The sequence below is a fragment of the Coregonus lavaretus genome (genome assembly GCF_964263955.1).
Source record: "Coregonus lavaretus genome assembly, chromosome: 10".
NCBI classification, from domain to species: domain Eukaryota; kingdom Metazoa; phylum Chordata; class Actinopteri; order Salmoniformes; family Salmonidae; genus Coregonus; species Coregonus lavaretus.
The window spans coordinates 50,733,632-50,753,863 of NC_139997.1; the positions used below are offsets into that span (position 1 = coordinate 50,733,632).

Below are 20,232 nucleotides of genomic sequence, written 5' to 3' on the forward strand. Positions count from 1 at the left end.
AGAGATAACGTTCAAATGAATTCTGTTTCTTCTAGGTTTAATACTTAGAAGATAGCCATATCTGTTAACCTCCTAAACAATCCTTTCTGCTTACTGAAAAATATATCAGATCAGAGAAGTATATTCTAAAGAAGACCATGTTTGATTCTGAAAACCACAATCACAATTTTGAGAGATATTCTTTATTTAATTTTAATTTAATTGAACTTTTATTTAACTAGGCAAGTCAGTTAAGAACAAATTCTTATTTACAATGAAGGCCTGGCAAAAAGCCTCCTGTGGGGACGGGGGCTGGGATAAAAAAAATATATATAGGACAAAACACACATTTACATTTACATTTTAGTCATTTAGCAGACGCTCTTATCCATCACGACAAGAGACACCACAACACTACATAAAGAGAGACCTAAGACAACAACATAGCATGGCAGCAACATGACAACACAACATGGCAGCAGCACAAAACATGGTACAAACATTATTGGGCACAGACAACAGAACATGGCCATAATGTAGTTGTCAAAAACGGATTTGTTGTCATCTTTTATTTGAAAGGTAAAAGGTCATCGGTGAAACGTCACAACTCGGCAACAAAATGTTCTCCGAGTTTCCCATTGTAATTCCGATTTGAAGGGTAGTTCAAGTGAAACTTCCCAGTCGGAACTATAGGAAATTCCTATAACTTCGATAGCAGATGAACGCAACATTGCACCAGCAAGTAGGCGGGACTTTCATGGTCATGGCTAGAAGGGCTACAGCTTTTGTCAAATTAACGTAAAAAGTAGGGTTTATTTTGTTGCATTTTAGCTAAACCTAACCCAATTCTCCTAACCTGCTACGAAAAGTAAAATCTGACAAAAGCTGCATACTGTCTAGTCAACACCGACTAACCTGCTACGAAAAGTCCAATCTTGACAAAATCTGTATCCGTTCTAGTCAAAACTGACTTTGATATTTGTGTCGGAGTGGATCACGGCCTAGGGTGGGGTGGGACACGAGCAACTGGCGACTACACATTTCCTAGTCCGCTCCCCCTCTCATACTTTCAGCAATATCTGGCAATTGGAACCGGGTTGACAATTTTGCGGAGGACTACGAGTATTTGGGCAAATAGGTCCAATTTCTGTGCCACTGAATTATCCGAAATAACAATCAGAAATGGATGAGAAGTGTTTTACGAAAGAGATCGACCTATGGATCGAACAAATCACCGAATGCAAACAGCTGTCGGAGAGCCAAGTCAAAACTCTGTGCGAAAAGGTATGGTATACAGAAATAACTAACTTTCCATCTCAAAATGTTTCAGTGTACAGTAACATTCAGGGGGGTGATACATGTTGCGGAGCTTGTCTGTCAGCACTTTCTACTTGCCAAGCAGAATACATAATAATCCTGTCTAGTTTCAAAAGTGGACATTTTATTTTTCCATAGCCTACTTTCTCATGTAGCCTACAGTATCTAAAGTTCTTGTCAACCTTTCAGAAATAGGAACACACATGGCTGGCACATTAGAACTATTCGAATGTGGCTTTTTCACCCTTACACCCCTCCCATACATCCTTAAAATGGCGCCGATTTTGTACATCACATTGCACTTCTCATTCTGAGCTGTAAAACCGGTTTAGCATTTTACTGCAGCAATGTGTTGTTTATTTTGGAGACGCCAAACGGTTGTATTCATTCATTAATTCATAAACATGCTTTGTCCGGAAAATCTAAATGACAAACCATAACATGTCAGTATTGTAGTGGACAAATGTGTTGGATATACAGTCAAAAATTACCAGGCCCGGTCTTCGACGATATGCTGCCCTAGGCGAATCCAAAAAATATTGCAGCCCTCATATCCCCGTAAAGTAGAATAGTCGCCTAGGCTATACCGCCCACAATGCACTTTAATGAATGCCTATCCATGTGGTAGAGTGCCGTTTGTAAAATAGGCAGTTGCATTGGCTTTATAGTCCTGATAACTGACAAAGACTTAAGACTAATCATTTTGGCTATTCAAGCTCTGAATATCAGATGCCATAGGCGGAGCATTACAAGGTAAATTGAAATAAATGTACCTAAATTATATAATTACTCATGTCTTCACAGAAATAAATACAATAATTCAAAATACTTCACCAGAGAGCATGACTTAGCCACAGATGATCATTAGCTTCTTTAAAAAATAGCTGTGGATTGTTTCAAATCACAAGCGAGTAGGCCTATGCCTAGTTGGAAAGTCCGCAATTTGGGCAGCACGAGTGGCAATAGGCCTAGCTGATTATTAAGTGGTGGCTGTCAGTGAAAAGCATCTCAAATATGTGTGAAGATAATGTGTCTTGAGTATAATTTGTAATGTTGAGACAAGAAGAAGGGGAGGGGTGGGTGGTGAGGATCTAGGCACATCGCTCTCCAGAATGTGCTCAGCTGTCTCCCGACAATTCTTGTGCATTAATTGTTTCATTGTGTGAATTGTTTGCCCTTTGATTATTTATTTGTATTAATTCCCCATTACATGTCACCAGTAGTACATTTACCTTTAATCCCCGGCATTTGGTTACATACATTTCTGTTAATGCATGTATTAATTAGTAATTTACCGTTCTAATTCTCGGAGTGGAAATGTTGTTCGCAGAGTTCACACTTGTGAGAAACAAGTTTTGGTTTATTTCATACCACCATTTAAAAAAAAATGGCATTCTTATGTTTGGAGCGCGCAATGTGAGCAATGAGCATGTGTCTGGTTTCTTTCTGTCCTGTTAATGTTGAGGGAATGTGCATGCCTAAAGGCGGCTACATGGTTTACCTGTGTAGAGTCGTTTTTTGGGGGCAGCGGACTCTTTTCGTTGCGTTACACCCAGAGAGGAAGTCTGCATTGTATAGTGTATATCCACTAGGGGGCTTGGGGAGCCAGAATAGCTTACCAAGCAAGAGGGGCCGAGGCGCTCTTTTTGACTCTAGTTTAGCGATGACATTTGAACTTCTGTATACGGTGTTATATGTCTGTTTACAAATGCTAGCTAGCTACATATCAGGCTAGTCTGGTGTTCTATTCTTTACAACGCTACTTTTTTTTGCCACAGAAGCGAACATGTCTCTCTATGAATTGCAATTGCTAGAGTTTGAACAGCAAGAGCTTGGACTGTCTTACTACTCGAGGAGAAGATAAAATGGTTAATCCACTGAACACTACAAGAGGGGATGATGGAGAATACACGTCTCTTGTCCAACCTATGCGAAGCATTGACGAGGAAATACATTTTCAATACTTTTGGATGTCTTGCCAGATTTGATGACTTGTTTCAGCAGCTTGCCCCTCACATCTCGCACGAGAGAACTCACAGCTTGCCCGTAATTGCTGCAGGAAGGCTGTCTTTGACCCTTCGGTTTTTGTGAAGGCCTGCATGGCCCTCCACAATGACCTTTGCACTACAGACACTGACAACACAGTCATCAACACGGTACATCCACCCCACGTTTGTTGACCACTCCACACCCACTGGGGACTTGCGTCCAGGAGATGGAGACAGCTGGTACAAGGGGACACCAGCTTCCTGGACCCAAGAAACATGTCAGCATACAGGGCAACCAGAGTTGCTATGGACAAGCGCAACAACCTCAAGGTCTACTTCACACAAGCTGGTCAAGTGTCTTTCCAGGATGCTGCTACCATGCGTGGCACCCTTCAGTGAATGTGGTTTGGAAAATGTACACACATACAGGATGTTATCTTCCTCTGGTTGATGACTGTTTATCATGTTGTGAGCGACACTTGGTTTTGCTGTTTTTCTTATTCACACTTTACAAATCACAAAGACTACCATAATGACAGTCACTTCATCCTTGTTTTAGTTTGTCATATTCTTTGGAAGCTAGACCCTCAAGACATTTACCTAACCTTGTTTTGTGTAGTGGCCTTTCAATGAGGACTTTCCTGCTTGGGTACATGGGTGAGAATGAGTTGTCAGCTGTAGACCATAAGGACAGACCTCCAAGATATTAACCTCATCTACATAGCTCCGGTACAAAGCAGTACAAGTTTACTGAGTGTCTGATTCAGAACAGTAATATTTTATGCCACAAGTATAAATAACCAGACAATTACATCTGCAGACCTTTTTAGATAGTTATTTTAGGAAAATAGTTTAATGTAAAACACAGGGGAAAAGTGTGATGAAAGGGGAAATAAACACCAGTAATGTGAATTAGTAAATATAATCAGTATGATAACACAGGCACTGAATATTTCCCATTCACAATTTCTCCCATCCAGAAAATAGCAAATTTCACGTTAACTACGTCTTTAAACATAGGATCTCAAACACACACACACACACACACACACACACTGTACAAAAGAACTCTGCTGCATGACAAGAGTACATACCATATCTGGCATATTATTGGTGTCTGTCTGACAATGTTAAACGTGAACATGAAACCAATCTAGTTGTTGGACAAACGGTGGGGGACACACCAGCGGCAGCCCCACTCCGCGTCTCCTTCACCCTTTTCAGATTGCGAACATACCGGTCCCAAATCTTTCTCCATGTTTCTTTGATATCAGTATCGGTGTTCAAAGTTCGTGGTATCTCCCTCCAGCTGTTGTCTTTTGCGTGCTTGTGTGAATACAACCGTATCGAAGGGTTGTAACGGTTCTCCTATGTCTCACCAGTTTGCACAGACGCTTCTCAAAAAGACAGACATAATTGCACGTAGAAAATCTCAATAAAAGTACAAAAGGAAGCTTGCAAGTAGCAGAACATCTAGCCATCTCTTCCATGTTTATACCACAAGGGATCCTGGAAAAGACGTGATGTAGACAGGTGCGGGGGACTTCCGTTGCAAAACTCACTCAATACCGCCCCTCAGTCTTCGCAAGGAATGACATGTCTGGTCTCAATTTCCAGGTAGAAAAAAACTGCGTTGAATGAGTTCGATCGGGTTCAAGTCCAGGCTCTGGCTGGGCCACTCAATGACATTCAGAGACTTGTCCCGAAGCCACTCCTGCGTTGTCCTGTTGAAAGGTGAACCTTCGCCCCAATCTGAGGTCCTGAGCAGGTTTTCATCAAGGATCTCTCTGTACTTTGCTCCGTTCATCTTTCCCTCAATCCTGACTAGTCTTCCAGTCCCTGCCGCTGAAAAACATCCCCACAGCATGATGCTGCAACCACCATGCTTCACCATAGGGATGGTGCCAGGTTTCCTCCAGACGTGACGTTTGGCATTCAGGCTATAAAGTTCAATCTTGGTTTCATCAGACCAGAGAATCTTGTTTCTTATGGTCTGAGAGTCCTTTAGGTGCCAACTCCAAGCGGGCTGTCATGTGCCTTTTACTGAGGAGTGGCTTCCATCTGGCCAGTCTACTATAAAGGCCTGATTGGTGGAGTGCTGCAGAGATGGTTGTCCTTCTGGAAGTTTCTCCCATCTCCACAGAGGAACTCTGGAGCTGTGTCAGTGACCATCGGGTTCTTGGTCACCTCCCTGACCAAGGCCCTTCTCCCCCGATTGCTCAGTTTGGCCGGGAGGCCAGCTCTAGGAAGAGTCGTGGTGGTTCCAAACTTCTTCCATTTAAGAATGATGGAGGCCACTGTGTTCTTGGGGACCTTCAATGCTGCAGAATGGTTTTGGTACCCTTGCCCAGATCTGTGCCTCGACACAATCCTGTCTCGGAGCTCTACGGATAATTCCTTTAAACTCATGGCTTGGTTTTTGCTCTGACATGCACTGTCAACTGTGGGACCTTATATAGACAGGTGTATGCCTTTCCAAATTATGTTCAATCAATTGAATTGACCACAGGTGGACTCCAATCAAGTTGTAGAAACATCTCAAGGATGATCAATGGAAACAGGAGATGCACCTGAGCTCAATTTCGAGACTCATAGCAAAGGGTCTGAATACATATGTAAATAAGGTATTTCTGTTTTTTATTTTTAATACATTTGCAAAAATTTCTAAAAACCTGTATTCACTTTGTCATTATGGGCCATTGTGTGTAGATTGAGGAACATTTTTTATTTAATCCATTTTTAGAATAAGGCTGTAACGTAGCAAAATGTGGAAAAAGGGAAGGGGTCTGAATACTTTCCGAATGCACTGTAGGTTACATGATTTGACGGTGCATTAGTGGAGTGCCGCAGCGCTCCTCCAGCACCATGGAGAGATGCGCTGGGCATTGACAAGATACAGATTTTGCGCCCCTTGCCTTTAGCAAATAGGCACTGCTTGTCATGGGGCGGCATTAGCGTTCACCTTAATAGCCCATATGCCACTAGGTGAGAAGTTTTCATTGTTTTTGGGGCAGAATTATGTGAGGTGTGTCTTGGTCAGTTAGAAGTTTCCCTTTATCACACCATCAGTACACCACCAAGGGTCTAAGCAGGGATTTAACCTCAATCTTCCTTGATGCCCTTTTCAGTTGGTTGCTTAAATACAGTCTGTTCTACAACAGTCCATCTACTCATGTACTTGTTTGTCTTGTTTACAAACAGGTGGTTATTGTCTTGAGATGCCTTATAGGTTAGAGGCCGGGATTACGGTACGGATGGAAATGGTACTTGGCTAGAATATCCCATCATTGCCAAATATGTAATACTAGGCTATAAGGTGTTGGCGATCACATTCTAATAGCCTGTGGCGTTCAGTGTCAGTCATCTGGTTGTTAGAAGGAATTCAGTCTCATTTGTTTTAAAGTAGAGGGGTTTTGCCACTTACTCAAGTCAAACTCTGAGTTGTCAAATGCTTAATCAGTGGTCTCACAAACTCCTGAGCACATATTCGAGCAGGTCCCTCACAGCTCCAAAACGGTAGGCCTAAGCAGAATAATAGTAGTGGTGTGTAGTTCGAGAGCACACATTTGCTCAGAGATGTCTGATGCATCCACCCCCTGTGAATTTTGCTAATGTGTTCAGCAGAATGCGCAGCGAGAGTAAAAAATAGACTTGGATGTGAATGATTCTGAGTTGCCACCACATTGTTGCTGGGCTCTGTGACACAATATAACACTGGTGGAATGGCCTCTGTATTGGGATACAAATTAAAGAATGGGGGAGAGGAAAAGCAAGCTGTTACATCTCAGCAGCCCACTCATAACATATTGAAAAGCAGTTTTCTTGTATTTAAAACATAATCTTACACCAGGAGATTTCAGTGTGATGATCCCAGAGAAGCAGGAGCTCGTGAGTCTGGTTTGCATGTTAAGTTTTGATTCAAAGACTTTCAGGTAGACGTTTGCTTGTTTATTACTCAGAGGGGTCAACAAGAGAATCAAACTCAGATCACTGGATTCTGAATTAGTGATTGCCCCCATGTGATGGTTAATGTGTTTTGTGCTGAGAACATTGTTTTGTGTTCTGAGTGATGTCATACTTGGTCATGTGGTTGTTTAACCTAGAGTACACTTTCTAGGTCTTGGAAGGATAAAAGTAGGGTCAGTTGGTTAAATGTAATCTACTGTTGCAAAGATGGTGACTTCACTTCACACCATGTCATAAAGTAGTTTGATTTCACAGAATGAACATTGTAAGCCAAAGGTTTCTAGCTGACGCTGGACAAGCATTTCTGGAGTAGGTGCGGTTATGAGGGGTGACCCATTTTATGTAACCTGCTAAGTCATCCATTCAATTAACACGGAGTATACAAAACATTAAGAACATCTGCTCTTTCCATGACGTAGACTTACCAGCAATGTTCCCTCAACATTTTTTCAGCACTGAGCAAATTTCAGGTCTGCTGAGCGCAAACTTGAACATTGTGAAAATTCTGTGCAACTTCCAGCGCGCGTTTACTGTGAACACTGAGGCTGTACCCGCTTTGTTAGTTTTTACAGTGGCCAAGTAGGTTACTGTGGCTGTTTGATCATAAGGTAGGTTTACCAGAGTGGCCTACCATCAAAACAATGGAGAAAATGCATCCCATAATATTTTAACATGGAAATAGCTGTTCTGTCATTCAGCCTACAGTAGCAGCCAATGTGTGGTGTTCAATGTAGGCCTATATTCCAAGAGACTTAAAAAAAAAACATACAGGGCTTGACATTAACCTGTTTATCTGCTTGGCCTTCAGACACGGAGGTGACTGAAAATGGTGTTGTTTGATGCAAGAAACCACTTTACAAAATAAAATGCATTATTATTTCCATACCATTTATTACAGAGAGGGAGGTGACCAAGAACCCGATGGTCAATCAATCTCTGCCTATTGGCTACTTAGCTTATTCAAGCCTGTCTCAAAATACAACACTGCCCCTTTTAAGACAAAAAAAAATATTTACCTCACTCTCTTTTCAAAGATGTCTAGAAATGTACACGTTTTGTGCTCTTCTTTTCTTTTTTTTTTTCTTTTTTTTTCTTTTTTCTGAGGGTAGATCAGCTTTAATATTGCAGATAGATTGTAACTTCCATCAATGTAATTGTTTACATCACTTCCAATCCCCCATATATATTTTTTCTTCTCATATATATATATATATATATATATATATATATATATATATATATATATATATATATATATATATACATACATACATACATACATACATACATACATACATACATACATACATACATACATACATACATACATACATACATACATACATACATACATACATACATACATACATATCCTTTAAAAAAATATATATTTCCCTTTATTACTTTCCAACCCCACCATCCCCTCCCTAATTGGAGTAAACTACTGAACAACAATGCTTAGGCCTCTACTTCATGCTTATACATACTATATACATTTTATGGACACAGTCACTAATTATATTTTTTGTTTTTACTCCTGAACTTCCTCTGATCATTTTCATGATGTCCATCTGGTATGCTTCTATATTCCATATCTTTCTAACTGTGCTCTTTCACAAAAGCTCACTATATATATATATATATATATATATATATATATATATATATATATATATATATATATATATATATATATATATATATATGTGTGTGTGTGCTCTTATAGGAAGCAATCACTCCCCTATTGCTGACTACAAATTATCTATAAGTGGGCTAATAACTCCCTAAGTAGCAAAGGATATGAACAAAATGCGCACACGTGGCTACATGCAGCTCTCGCTTTGATCTCAAAACAAGCACATCTGCTCATGCTGTAAACACAGTCCAGTTCAAAGTCAACACATATCCATATATGCCAATGGTATATTTGCATGTAGGCCTACTGCAGCTCTGATTGGTTATGCTGCACCGATCTGTGTAGAGTACGGGTTGAGTCATGAGTGTCAATGCAATAGAATCCTACTCCGATGCGTTCTGCCTACAACAAAATCTATTTTATAGTTCGTTTTGTTTCGGTCTGTTGCATTGAAAGTGGCTAATATTGCACTGAATTGATCACAATTGCCACAGTAAAGGGAAACGTTGATAGTGTTAACAGGGAAAACTCTAGAACAGTGGTCACCAACCTTTTCAAGTCGAGTACCTTCTGAGTCAAAATGCAAGCCGAGATCTACCGCTCAGACTTTGTTTTTAACATGACTTAGAAAATAGGCCTATACAACATTAACCAATTTAAAACAGTACTGTAGCAATGAAGTTTGTGCAGTAGGCTATAGGCCCAATACATTATTACTGCATATTGGCTTAACTTGAATTGCCCTGCCAATGCATTGTTGTTTGGGCCATTTTTTTTAGGTAGGCTATCCGTTGTTGTATTACTTGTGAAGCACAGCTGAGTGAGCATACATTTAAATAACTTGCTTTTTATTTTACTGGGTTGATGGTGCCTGCCTCTGATGGTCAGTCTCAGCGAAGGGAGAGAGCAGCAGACTCAGGGTCCGCCTCTCAACATCCCTCCGCTCTCCCTTTCCTCCACTGGCACTGACCAAAAAGGGACACCGTCTTCCAGCTGATGGCGAAACTCGAGTCGCACCACATTATTTCTGCCTCATGCACAAATTCATGTTACTCCTATGAACAGGGAAAGTTAAATATTCCTCGATATTAAAAGACCCAAGCCGCTAATAATAGCAACAATGCAAGCCTATAAATACACTTTCCTACTCATTCATTACTGCTGCAGTACTTGTTGTAGCACTGAGTGGAAATAGGAAGAACGTGCATTGTATACAAAGTCTCGATAGTGCTGAGTAAGAACTTAAACATGAACTCACTCATAAAAACAGCAGCTCTTTGCTGTATTCGTTGAGTCTGTCTCTAGTCATGGTTTTAAACATTTTGAAATCTCACAGTATCAACTTTGCTGTAGCTTTCGCTTATGCCTGCTACGTTACTGCAGACACTGTAATCTGAGCCATCCGATTGGCCAGCGTTAGGCCTATAGTGCACTTGATTTGATCTCCGGGCCCACCGGGAAGGCAGAGTTTGTACCTTCAGACACATGAAATGGTTCAAAATGGCAACATTTCACCAACCCGGCCCACAGGGCAGCTGATTCGGGTGCACCTACCGCCAACAGCCAGAGACTAATACAAATTTAAAAAAGGAACACACGGCTTTATCGTTGGGTTTTTTACAGAAATATTTGGCGATCGACTAGTGACCACTGCTCTAGAGTTCAATCTCGTGCTTCTCTCAGTCGGGGAGCTGCGCGGCAGTCTCGGGCTACTGCGCTCATGCGCACAGTTTAGAGGGAACATTGCAGACCAGGTGAAATTTTTTTTATCCCTTATTGATGTCACTTGTTAAATCCACTTCAATCAGTGTAGATGAAGGGGAGGAGACAGGTCCCTGTGGAACGCTTCAACACCTTGTAGAGTCCATGCCCCGACGAATTGAGGCTGTTCTTAGGGCAAAAGGGGTGTGGGGGAGGGGCAGTTGAATATCAGGAAGGTGTTCCTTATGTTTGGTATACTCAGTGTATATAGACATACCTAGATCAGTTAGTTCAGGTTTCTGATTTAAGAGGGTATATATTCTGAGGTCATACCATATTTTGTAGGATGTATTAACTCTACGCAGGATTTTACTTCTGGGTTAACCAAGATTAGAGTCCCATTGACCTACAATTTCAGTGTTGGCCCTATCTGACTCTTTTTATTTTTAATTCCCACTCAAATTAATTCGAAATAATATCAGGTTTGTTTAATACGCATCTAGAATTAGCCTTTTGGCTGAGCGATTGAATGGCTTTATAGAAACCCCAGCCAGCAGTTAATTGAAAGGCCTTATGCGGCATGGTTGTGAGGGCACGTGGTGCCAGATTGTTTTGTGGGTATTTAGGTCAACACTAACCACAGTCCTCTTTCGCCCTGGCCTGGTCACTCTGTTTCTCCCTGGCCTCCATCTGCCAGTGTGGCTCTCTCCCTCGCGCTCTCTCTCTCTCCCTCGGGGTGCTGCCTGGAGCAGAGATCAAAAGCTCTCTTCCTCTCTTTCTCTCTCTCTTTCGCTCTCATCTGACCTATAGGCAAACACACAGTGACACATCCCTGCTCTACTCTATGCCTGCTGCTCTCAACATGGGATTTATGCTCTAAAAGCTCCTTACAACCACTTAAACCCCTAGTGTAGTACTGCCAACATTTATCATCCCAGCCACACACCTCAAGGAGCACCTCTCCTGATTTTAAGCCCTTCCTTTTGTTAAGGTTGAGAGGTGTTTCACAACATTGTGTCAACAAGTGCGTATGGAATGGTCTGGAGACCTATGTGTGTGTTGCAACTTTGTTTAGCCTAGAAATTGTATCAAAGACTAACACTGATGCTTTTTGAGATAGGGGGAGAGATTGCCTTGACAACAAATATAGCCTTGCATGCAATCACGTGCATTAGAGAACAGTAGTGGACTGTTTTCCTCTATAATACCACCGGCTTCGCCCCCAGCAGGCAGCACGGTTCTTAGAGCTGCCCTACACAGTCCAATGGTTTCTAGGAACTGCTTTGGTATTGAACTAGCTTGCCAAATGTCATTAGTCTATTTATTTCATGGGGAGATGACGGTTCGGAAGGGAGGGACTGAAACGTACTGCAATGTATGTTTTGTCCAGGCGAAGGAGAAACAACCTAATGTTGTTGTGTGTTTTGTCCAGGCTAAGGAGATTCTGACCAAGGAGTCCAATGTGCAGGAGGTCCGATGTCCAGTCACAGTGTGTGGAGATGTCCACGGCCAGTTCCACGACCTAATGGAGCTCTTCAGAATCGGAGGGAAGTCTCCAGACACAAACTACCTGTTCATGGGAGACTATGTGGACCGAGGCTACTACTCTGTAGAAACCGTCACACTACTTGTAGCACTTAAGGCAAGTGTTGTTATTGTACACTGGGGGCAGTTTCCCGGACACAGATGAAGCCTAGTCCTGGAATTAAAAGCAAACTCAATGAAGAATCTCCATTGAAAATGTTTTTCAGTTCAGGACTAGGCTTAATCTGTGTCAGGGAAACCGCCCCTGAAAGTTTTTTGAATGACCATTCCCTTTTTAACTTGACTAATGAGAGTGCTCAATGATTAGTTATACACACAGGGGCCTTGTGATGTAAAAGCAGTGTAATGCTAAAACACACTCTCATTCACAGAATGCCCTAGTCTCCATTGAACAGTGCTGTTTTGTAATTCCCTGTATTTTTAACATTGATCACAGGTTAGGTACCGTGAACGCATCACAATCCTTCGGGGGAACCACGAAAGCAGACAGATCACACAAGTGTACGGCTTCTATGACGAGTGCCTAAGGAAATACGGCAATGCAAACGTATGGAAATTCTTCACAGACCTCTTCGATTACCTTCCCCTCACTGCCTTGGTAGATACTCAGGTAAGAGGTTTCGCACATTTATTAGATATTAAGTTTAATCTTCTATGGTGCAATTCCACAGTAATGGAAATTACGCTGAGACTAAAATGTTTCACTTTAAAAATGTATGCCAGACAAAAACCATTGCTTTCAAAGTTTAACAAACCATACAACTTTACAAGGATTACTTTGAACAATTTACACAAAAGTTCACGAACACATTTACTGGAAGAACTGTGCAGATGCTAAGTTTAGTAACAGAATTACGGTGTAATCGCCGTTTTTTTTATGCGACCACGTTTTCCAAGAACTTTGTTAAATATCTACTCTGAATTAAGATTCAAAGATGTCTGCAGAAAGAATGGGATGTCAGCTATGACATGACACCTTGAGTAAAAAAAAAAATATATATTTTGGTGATTGAACTACAGTAAGTGAAGTGGATTTACACCTGGTAACGGAATTACATCATGGGTCCCTGTTCTGTACTACACAGAAATGCATAGCATAATTATGGATAGGAATGTCATTCGCTTCATGATGATGTATCCTGAATAGGTACACAAAGGTAGAAATATGCAATATCATCTTTTGCATATATGGACAGGGCTCTAAAGTGTGACAAAACATTTTGCTGTGCGACCAGGAGTTTTATTTTGGGAGCACTGTGCGACTATGAAAAAAGCTCTCCCAGATAATTGTTGTAATGATAAGGCTTCGCTGTACCGTTGTTTCCGAGTGCTGCAGATTTGTTAGCGTCATGGTTGCACCATTACTACAGCAAACACAGCTTGATTCTAGCCCATCCAGGTCAAAAGATCTGACCTATATTACCAGCACAACATTTTATCTTCCTAAAACGGTTCGCAGGGATCGCATTTTACATTCATAAACCATGTCGTGCGCTGTTCTAAAACTACTTGCGTGTCGATGTCGATAACCATTTGTTTACACTTTGTTCAGTCATGTTACCTCATTGGCTAGCTAGCTAACAACCCGGTAACTTTACCAGTATATCCAAACATTTGGAGGCACAGAAAGAATGGAAAAGGGATAGCTATGATCATATCTCTGGCAATGACAGATCTCTTGCATGCGTCATCACAAACTTGACGTTTTTAAATACAAAGTACAATTTTCAATGGAATGCATCTCAATAGGAAAATAGTGCTTTTACACAATGTAAAATCTAATATTCCATAAATGACTTTGTAATTTCAATGACCGGTATTCGTAACATTTTATAATAAACTAATGTATTTACAGTGTTAAATATTAGTTTCTAGGGCGCAACATGTGCTTCAAAAGTAGCTAGAATTCATATAGGCCCAATATAGGCTGTGTCTCAATCAATTAAAAAAATCTAATTTTTTGGTGCTCCTAAATTTCATGTGGTACTTTTAAAAGTGCTACTAGTGAAAAATATAAATTTTGAGCCCTGTATATGGGTATTATTCTACACACTGGCTATTATTCTAATGAGCTCCGCCCCCAAACAAGACCAAATTTGGTTGGTCCGGACCAAATCTGAACCAATCATAGACGTCTGTATTTCACAAGTTTGGGCAGGCCAGTAGAGTAAAGCACAGCACATCACAGTAGAGTTCATTACAGTAGAGTACTAGTATAGTACAGTATGAAAATGTATGCACTCACTAACTGTAAGTCGCTCTGGATAAGAGTACATTATACTGTTCTCTACTCTAGTGTGCTCTACTGTACTATACTCCACTCTTCTTTTCTTTACTGTGGTTCACTGTACTCTACTGTGCTGTCCAAACTTCTGAAACATAGACGTCTATGATTGGTTCAGATTTGGTCCGGTCACCAATCATGGACACCTTTGTTTGGGGCAAATCAAGGCCGGACCGGCCCAAAAAACAACGTCTGTGGACGTTGAAATCACGTCCATGGACGTAGGTTAGGGATGGGCATTTGACATTTTTGGACTGTTTGAGTACTCAAATAAAAAATACAAATAGATATATACAGTACCAGTCAAAAGTTTGGACATACCTACTCATTCCAGGGTTTTTGTTTATTTTTACTATTTTCTACATTGTAGAATAATAGTGAAGACATCAAAACTATGAAATCATGTAGTAACCAAAAGTGTTAAACAAATCAAAATATATTTTAGGTTCTTCCAAGTAGCCACCCTAATGCCTTGATGACAGCTTTGCACACTCTTGGCATTCTCTCAACCAGCTTCATGAGGAATGCTTTTCCAACAGTCTTGAAGGAGTTCCCACATATGCTGAGCACTTGTTGGCTGCTTTTCCTTCACTCTGCGGTCCAACTCATCACAAACCATCTCAATTGGGTTGAGGTCGGGTGATTGTGGAGGCCAGGTCATCTGATGCAGCACTCCATCACTCTCCTTGGTCAAATAGCCCTTACACAGCCTGGAGGTGTGTTTTGGGTCATTGTCCTGTTGGAAAAAAAATGATAGTCCCACTAAGCGCAAACCAGATTGGATGGCATATCGCTGCAGAATGCTGTGAAACGAAGCTGGTTAAGTGTGCCTTGAATTCTAAATATATCACCAACAGTGTCACCAGCAAAGGGAGGACACTAGCAGGTGACCCATCTTTGGTTTGTGACTACTATGATTTCCCATTGTATTCAATTATTGTAATTCCGTTTCCGATTTGGTAACAGAATTACGAGTTTTAATCACTTAATAATTCATAAACAAAATGTATATCAGTAAAAACACTAATTGGTAGGTCTACCTTGTTACTTCTGTGAACTTTCATTATCATGAGGGAGATAAATAAATAAAATATCTTAAAGATGTGGGTTTTTGGTAACAGAATTACAAGCCTCAAGGCAATGTTGTTTAAAGAAGGCAAATCATCTCTCCAAAGCCAAATATGTGTTGATGTTAGTTGGTAGGGGTCTTCAACATTATTGTGTTTTGATGTATTTCTAATACCTTTTTTAATACTTTTTCTGGTAGATGTTTTCTAAGACCCATTTTATATCAGTTGGAGCAGAAATCAAAGCCATTACTTATGCCTAATTCTTTAGATGGAAAATTGTAAAAAAAAACTTTCTGCTTGCATTTCCCAAAAATTTAGATGCTTAGCTTTCATTTGACACCCAGTTTGATATACTATGAACTTCATGTTGGTGCTCATGGGTCCTTTTACATGGAAATTATCAATGCTTTACCTGCTGCTGTAAATACATGTTCACTCATGTCTTATGTCTCTGTCAAAATGTTACTCGGAGTCAAAACCAATATTGAAATCCTCAAGTAACATTTCTGTTTTCTTTCCCTTCTAAGATATTCTGTCTTCACGGGGGCCTGTCACCGTCCATAGACACGTTGGATCACATCCGAGCGCTGGACCGTTTGCAGGAAGTTCCACACGAGGTACAAAGCTCAACAACCCTGCTTCTGAGCATGCTCTGCTGTCTCATCGGTGCTAGGCAGAAATAGCTTTTAGGCATAGGTCTAGGATCAGTTTATCTGCCCCTAATCCTAACCTCAACCATTAGGTGGAAAAACACAAAAGCTTATTGAGGCAACTTTCCATCCTACTCCATCTTATTGGATCCTTATCTTTATCACTATTCTGCTTACACATGTCTCCTCCTCTCCAGGGCCCCATGTGTGACCTGCTGTGGTCAGACCCAGATGACCGTGGGGGCTGGGGCATCTCCCCCAGGGGGGCTGGCTACACCTTTGGCCAGGACATATCTGAGACATTCAATCATGCCAACCGCCTTACTCTGGTGTCCAGAGCTCATCAGCTGGTTATGGAGGTAAACTGTCTGTCGCTGATTCTCCATGCTTGAAATCTCAAAGGTGACCATAATGTGAACTGTATGAGTGTGAAACCATATTGGAATGCATTTCTTGTTAGCTCCCTCATTCAAGTTGGTTAATATGTATAATGTTATGTCTGTATGCATGTCTCAGATTTCTGCATTCACTACTAATTCGCTGCTCTCCTGTTTTCTTCTACAGGGTTACAACTGGTGCCACGAGCGAAACGTGGTAACAATATTCAGTGCACCAAATTACTGTTACCGTTGTGGTAACCAGGCAGCTATCATGGAACTCGACGACACCCTGAAATACTCCTTGTAAGCATATTGATTGAATCCTTGTAAGCCTATCGATTACCATTCCATACATGACCAACCCTTAGAAGTGTTTCCTCCTCAGTTTGGTGAATTACCAGCAAGGGCCTCCATTATTTCTGGAGGATGAGGATGATGAATGAAATCAAATTGTCACATGCTTCGTAAACAACAGGTGTAGACTAACAGTGAAATGCTTACTTACGGGCCCTTCCCAACAATGCAGAGAGAAAGAAAATAGAGAAATAATAGAAAAGTAAAACGCGTAATAATAAATACACAATGAGTAGCGATATATACACAGGGTACCAGTAACGAGTCAATGTACAAGGTAATTGAGGTAGATATGAACATATAACTTTGAATAAAGTGACAGATAATAAACAGTAGCAGCAGCGTATGTGATGAGTCAAAAAAGGTAGTGCAAAAAGGGTCAATGCAGATAGTCCAGGTAGCCATGAACTGTTCAGCAGTCTTATGGCTTGGTGGTAGAAGCTGTTCAGGGTCCTGTTGGTTCCAGGCTTGGTTCATCGGTATCGCTTGCTTGCGGTAGCAGAGAGAACAGTCTGACTTGGGTGGCTGGAGTCTTTGACAATTTTTAGGGCCTTCCTCTGACACCTCCTGGTATAGAGGTCCTGGATGGCAGGGAGCTCGGCCCAATGATGTACTGGGCTGTACGCACTACCCTCTGTAGCGCCTTGCGGCCGGATGCCAAGCAGTTGCTATACCAAGCAGTGATGCAGCCAGTCAAGATGCTATCAATGGTGCAGCTGTAGAAGTTTTTGAGGATCTGAGGGCCCATACCAAGTCTTTTCAGCCTCCTGAGGGGGAAGAGGCTTTGTCGTGCGCTCTTCACGACTGTGTTGGTGTGTGTGGACCATGATAGATCCTTAGTAATGTGGACACCGAGGAACTTGAAGCTCTCGACCCGCTCCACTACAGCCCTGTCGATGTGAATGGGGGTGTGCTTGGACCTCAGTTTCCTGTAGTCCACAATCAGCACCTTTGTCTTGCTGACTTTGAGGGAGAGTTTATTGTCCTGGCACCACAATGCCAGGAGGTCTCCTGACTTCTCTATAGCCTGTCTCGTCCTCAGGAATCAGGCCTACCACCATCGTGTCATCGGCAAACTTAATGATGGTGTTGGTGTCGTGGGCGGCCACGCAGTCGTGGGTGAACAGGGAGTCCAGGATCCAGTTGCAGAGGGAGGTGTTCAGTCCCAGGGTCCTTAGATTAGTGATGGTGTTGAACACTGAGCTGTAGTCAATGAACAGCATTCTCACATAGGTGTTCCTCTTGTCTAGGTGGGAAAGGGCAGTGTGGAGTGCAATAGAGATTGCATCATCTGTGGATCTGTTGGGGCGGTATGCGAATTGGAGTGGATCCAGGATGTCTGGGATGATGGTGTTGATGTGAGCCATGACCAGGCTTTCAAAGCATTTCATGGCTACAGATACGAGTGCTATGGGGTGATAGTCATTTAGACAGGTTACCTTGGTGTTCTTGGGCACAGGGACTATGGTGGTCTGCTTGAAACATGTAGGTATTACAGACTGGGTCAGGGAGAGGTTGAACATGTCAGTGACGACACTTGCCTGCTGGTCAGCGCGTGCTCTGAGTACGTGTTCTGGTCATCCATCTGGCTGGTTTGGTAGGAATCGATCTTAGTCCTGTATTGACACTTTTCCTGTTTGATGGTTTATCAGAGAGCGTAGCGGGATTTCTTATAAGCGTCCGGATTAGTGTCCCGCTCCTTGAAAGTGGCAGCTCTAGCCTTTAGCTCAGTGTGGATGTTGCCTGTAATCCATGTCTTCTGGTTGGGATATGTGCGTACGGTCACTGTGGGCACGACATCGTTGATGCACTTATTAATGAAGCCAGTGACTGATGTGGTTAATGTCCTTAATGCCAATCGGATGAATCCCGTAACATATTCCAGTCTGTGCAAGCGAAACAGTCCTGTAGCTTAGCATCCGCTTCATCAGAACACTTCCGTATTGAGCGCGTCACTGGTACTTCCTGTTTTTTTGTTTTTGCTTGTAAGCAGGAATCAGGAGGATAGAGTTATGGTCAGATTTGCCAAATGGAGGGAGAGATGATGGAGAAGAAGAGCATCTGCTAAATTACCTTAATGTATATGTAATGATGATGATGATGATGTTCCATAAACTCTCAACAGGATTTTTGATTAAAAACAAGATGTGTGCTGTAATGTGTTTCTCTTTTCCAGCCTGCAGTTTGACCCGGCGCCTCGTAGAGGGGAACCCCATGTCACCCGTCGCACCCCAGACTACTTCCTGTAAAACCTCACCCATTGTACTGTCCAGTATTGCCATGATTTATGAAAGTACCTTTAGCATCCAACACCATGGGAGAGGGGGCGGGGCGGAGGGGGGGCAACACGGCAAAACATCAATGTACATAATTGTATTCACACAAAACGCTATTTAAGCATTCAGAAAACATCTGTGTACATGGACCAAAAGGTGTGTGCCATATATTCATTACGAAATGCTGAAGAGTATGATGTCCAAGATCACAACCCCAATTCCTTACTCCTCTAGCGCTACTCTGTCTCTAATCTCAAGGTGAGCGTGGCAACCAAGTTTTGTAAATTGAAACGTTTTCAATCCAATGTACCATGGCTTATTTTGTGAGTCCCAACATTTTCAGATTTTAAAAAAATCAAAAAATGATTTTACATTCAAATAACATTTTAACATAAGTCAGAAGATGGACATTTCATTCTACAGAATGTTTTCTTTTAGATTCTGTCAGCAGCTTTTTGCTGGGTTAAACTCTCGGGTATACATTTGAGGACAAACTTGCTTAAACAGGCGCCCATCCAATTGTGTATGGCAGACCGATTGAAAAACCATTGTGAAAATGGTCACACACTCACTACTCATGATGATTTAGTTTCTGTATTGAAGGTTCCAGTTGAATAATAAAGATGAAAGTTGCTCCTTGACTTGTGAGATGTGTTGGTTTATTCACTTGACTGCTTCGTCTGACACTGCTGATGGACTTTTAACCATGGCTTACGGTTATGTATGTAAGTGATGGCACAATATGCCTACCTAAAATGACCAAAACCATGATTGATTTTTGGAGAAAGGGTGAAGAATAAAGCTTCCATGGATGCTGAAGATATATTTTTCTTGCTGCTTCACTTATTCTAATTTTACATAGCTAAGTAATACCTGCACTGATAATTATTTGTATCATATGTAGTGATAAATACTTCTGATGATCCAACCTGTTCACCCACTGCTTATTTGTCGTAAAAATGTGTTACTGTTTACAAAGGATGGCAGGTAACCTAGCGGTTAGAGCGTTGGGCCAGTAACTGAAGGTTTGCTAGTTCAAATTCCCGAGCCGGCAAGGTGAAAAATCTGTCCATGTGCCCTTGAGAA

The 20,232-nt window shown here is 41.6% G+C and overlaps 1 protein-coding gene across 2 annotated transcripts; it reads left to right on the top strand.

Annotated features, from left to right (window-relative positions):
• The first annotated feature begins 723 nt into the window (after window positions 1-723).
• Window positions 724-19,787, top strand: LOC311136559 (serine/threonine-protein phosphatase 2A catalytic subunit alpha isoform-like). Of its 2 annotated transcripts, none has more exons than XM_084170742.1 (7): window positions 724-1,263; window positions 12,020-12,229; window positions 12,569-12,742; window positions 16,014-16,103; window positions 16,334-16,495; window positions 16,701-16,819; window positions 19,047-19,787. In XM_084170742.1, the coding sequence occupies exons 1-7, from the start codon at window positions 1,162-1,164 to the stop codon at window positions 19,117-19,119; spliced, it is 930 nt and encodes a 309-aa protein (XP_084026868.1). In that variant the 5' UTR covers window positions 724-1,161; the 3' UTR covers window positions 19,120-19,787. The 2 variants fall into 2 exon arrangements, 1 of the variants encoding a protein (XP_084026868.1); XR_014613880.1 differs by having other exon boundaries at window positions 961-1,263; window positions 16,334-16,538.
• Window positions 19,788-20,232: the final 445 nt, after the last annotated feature.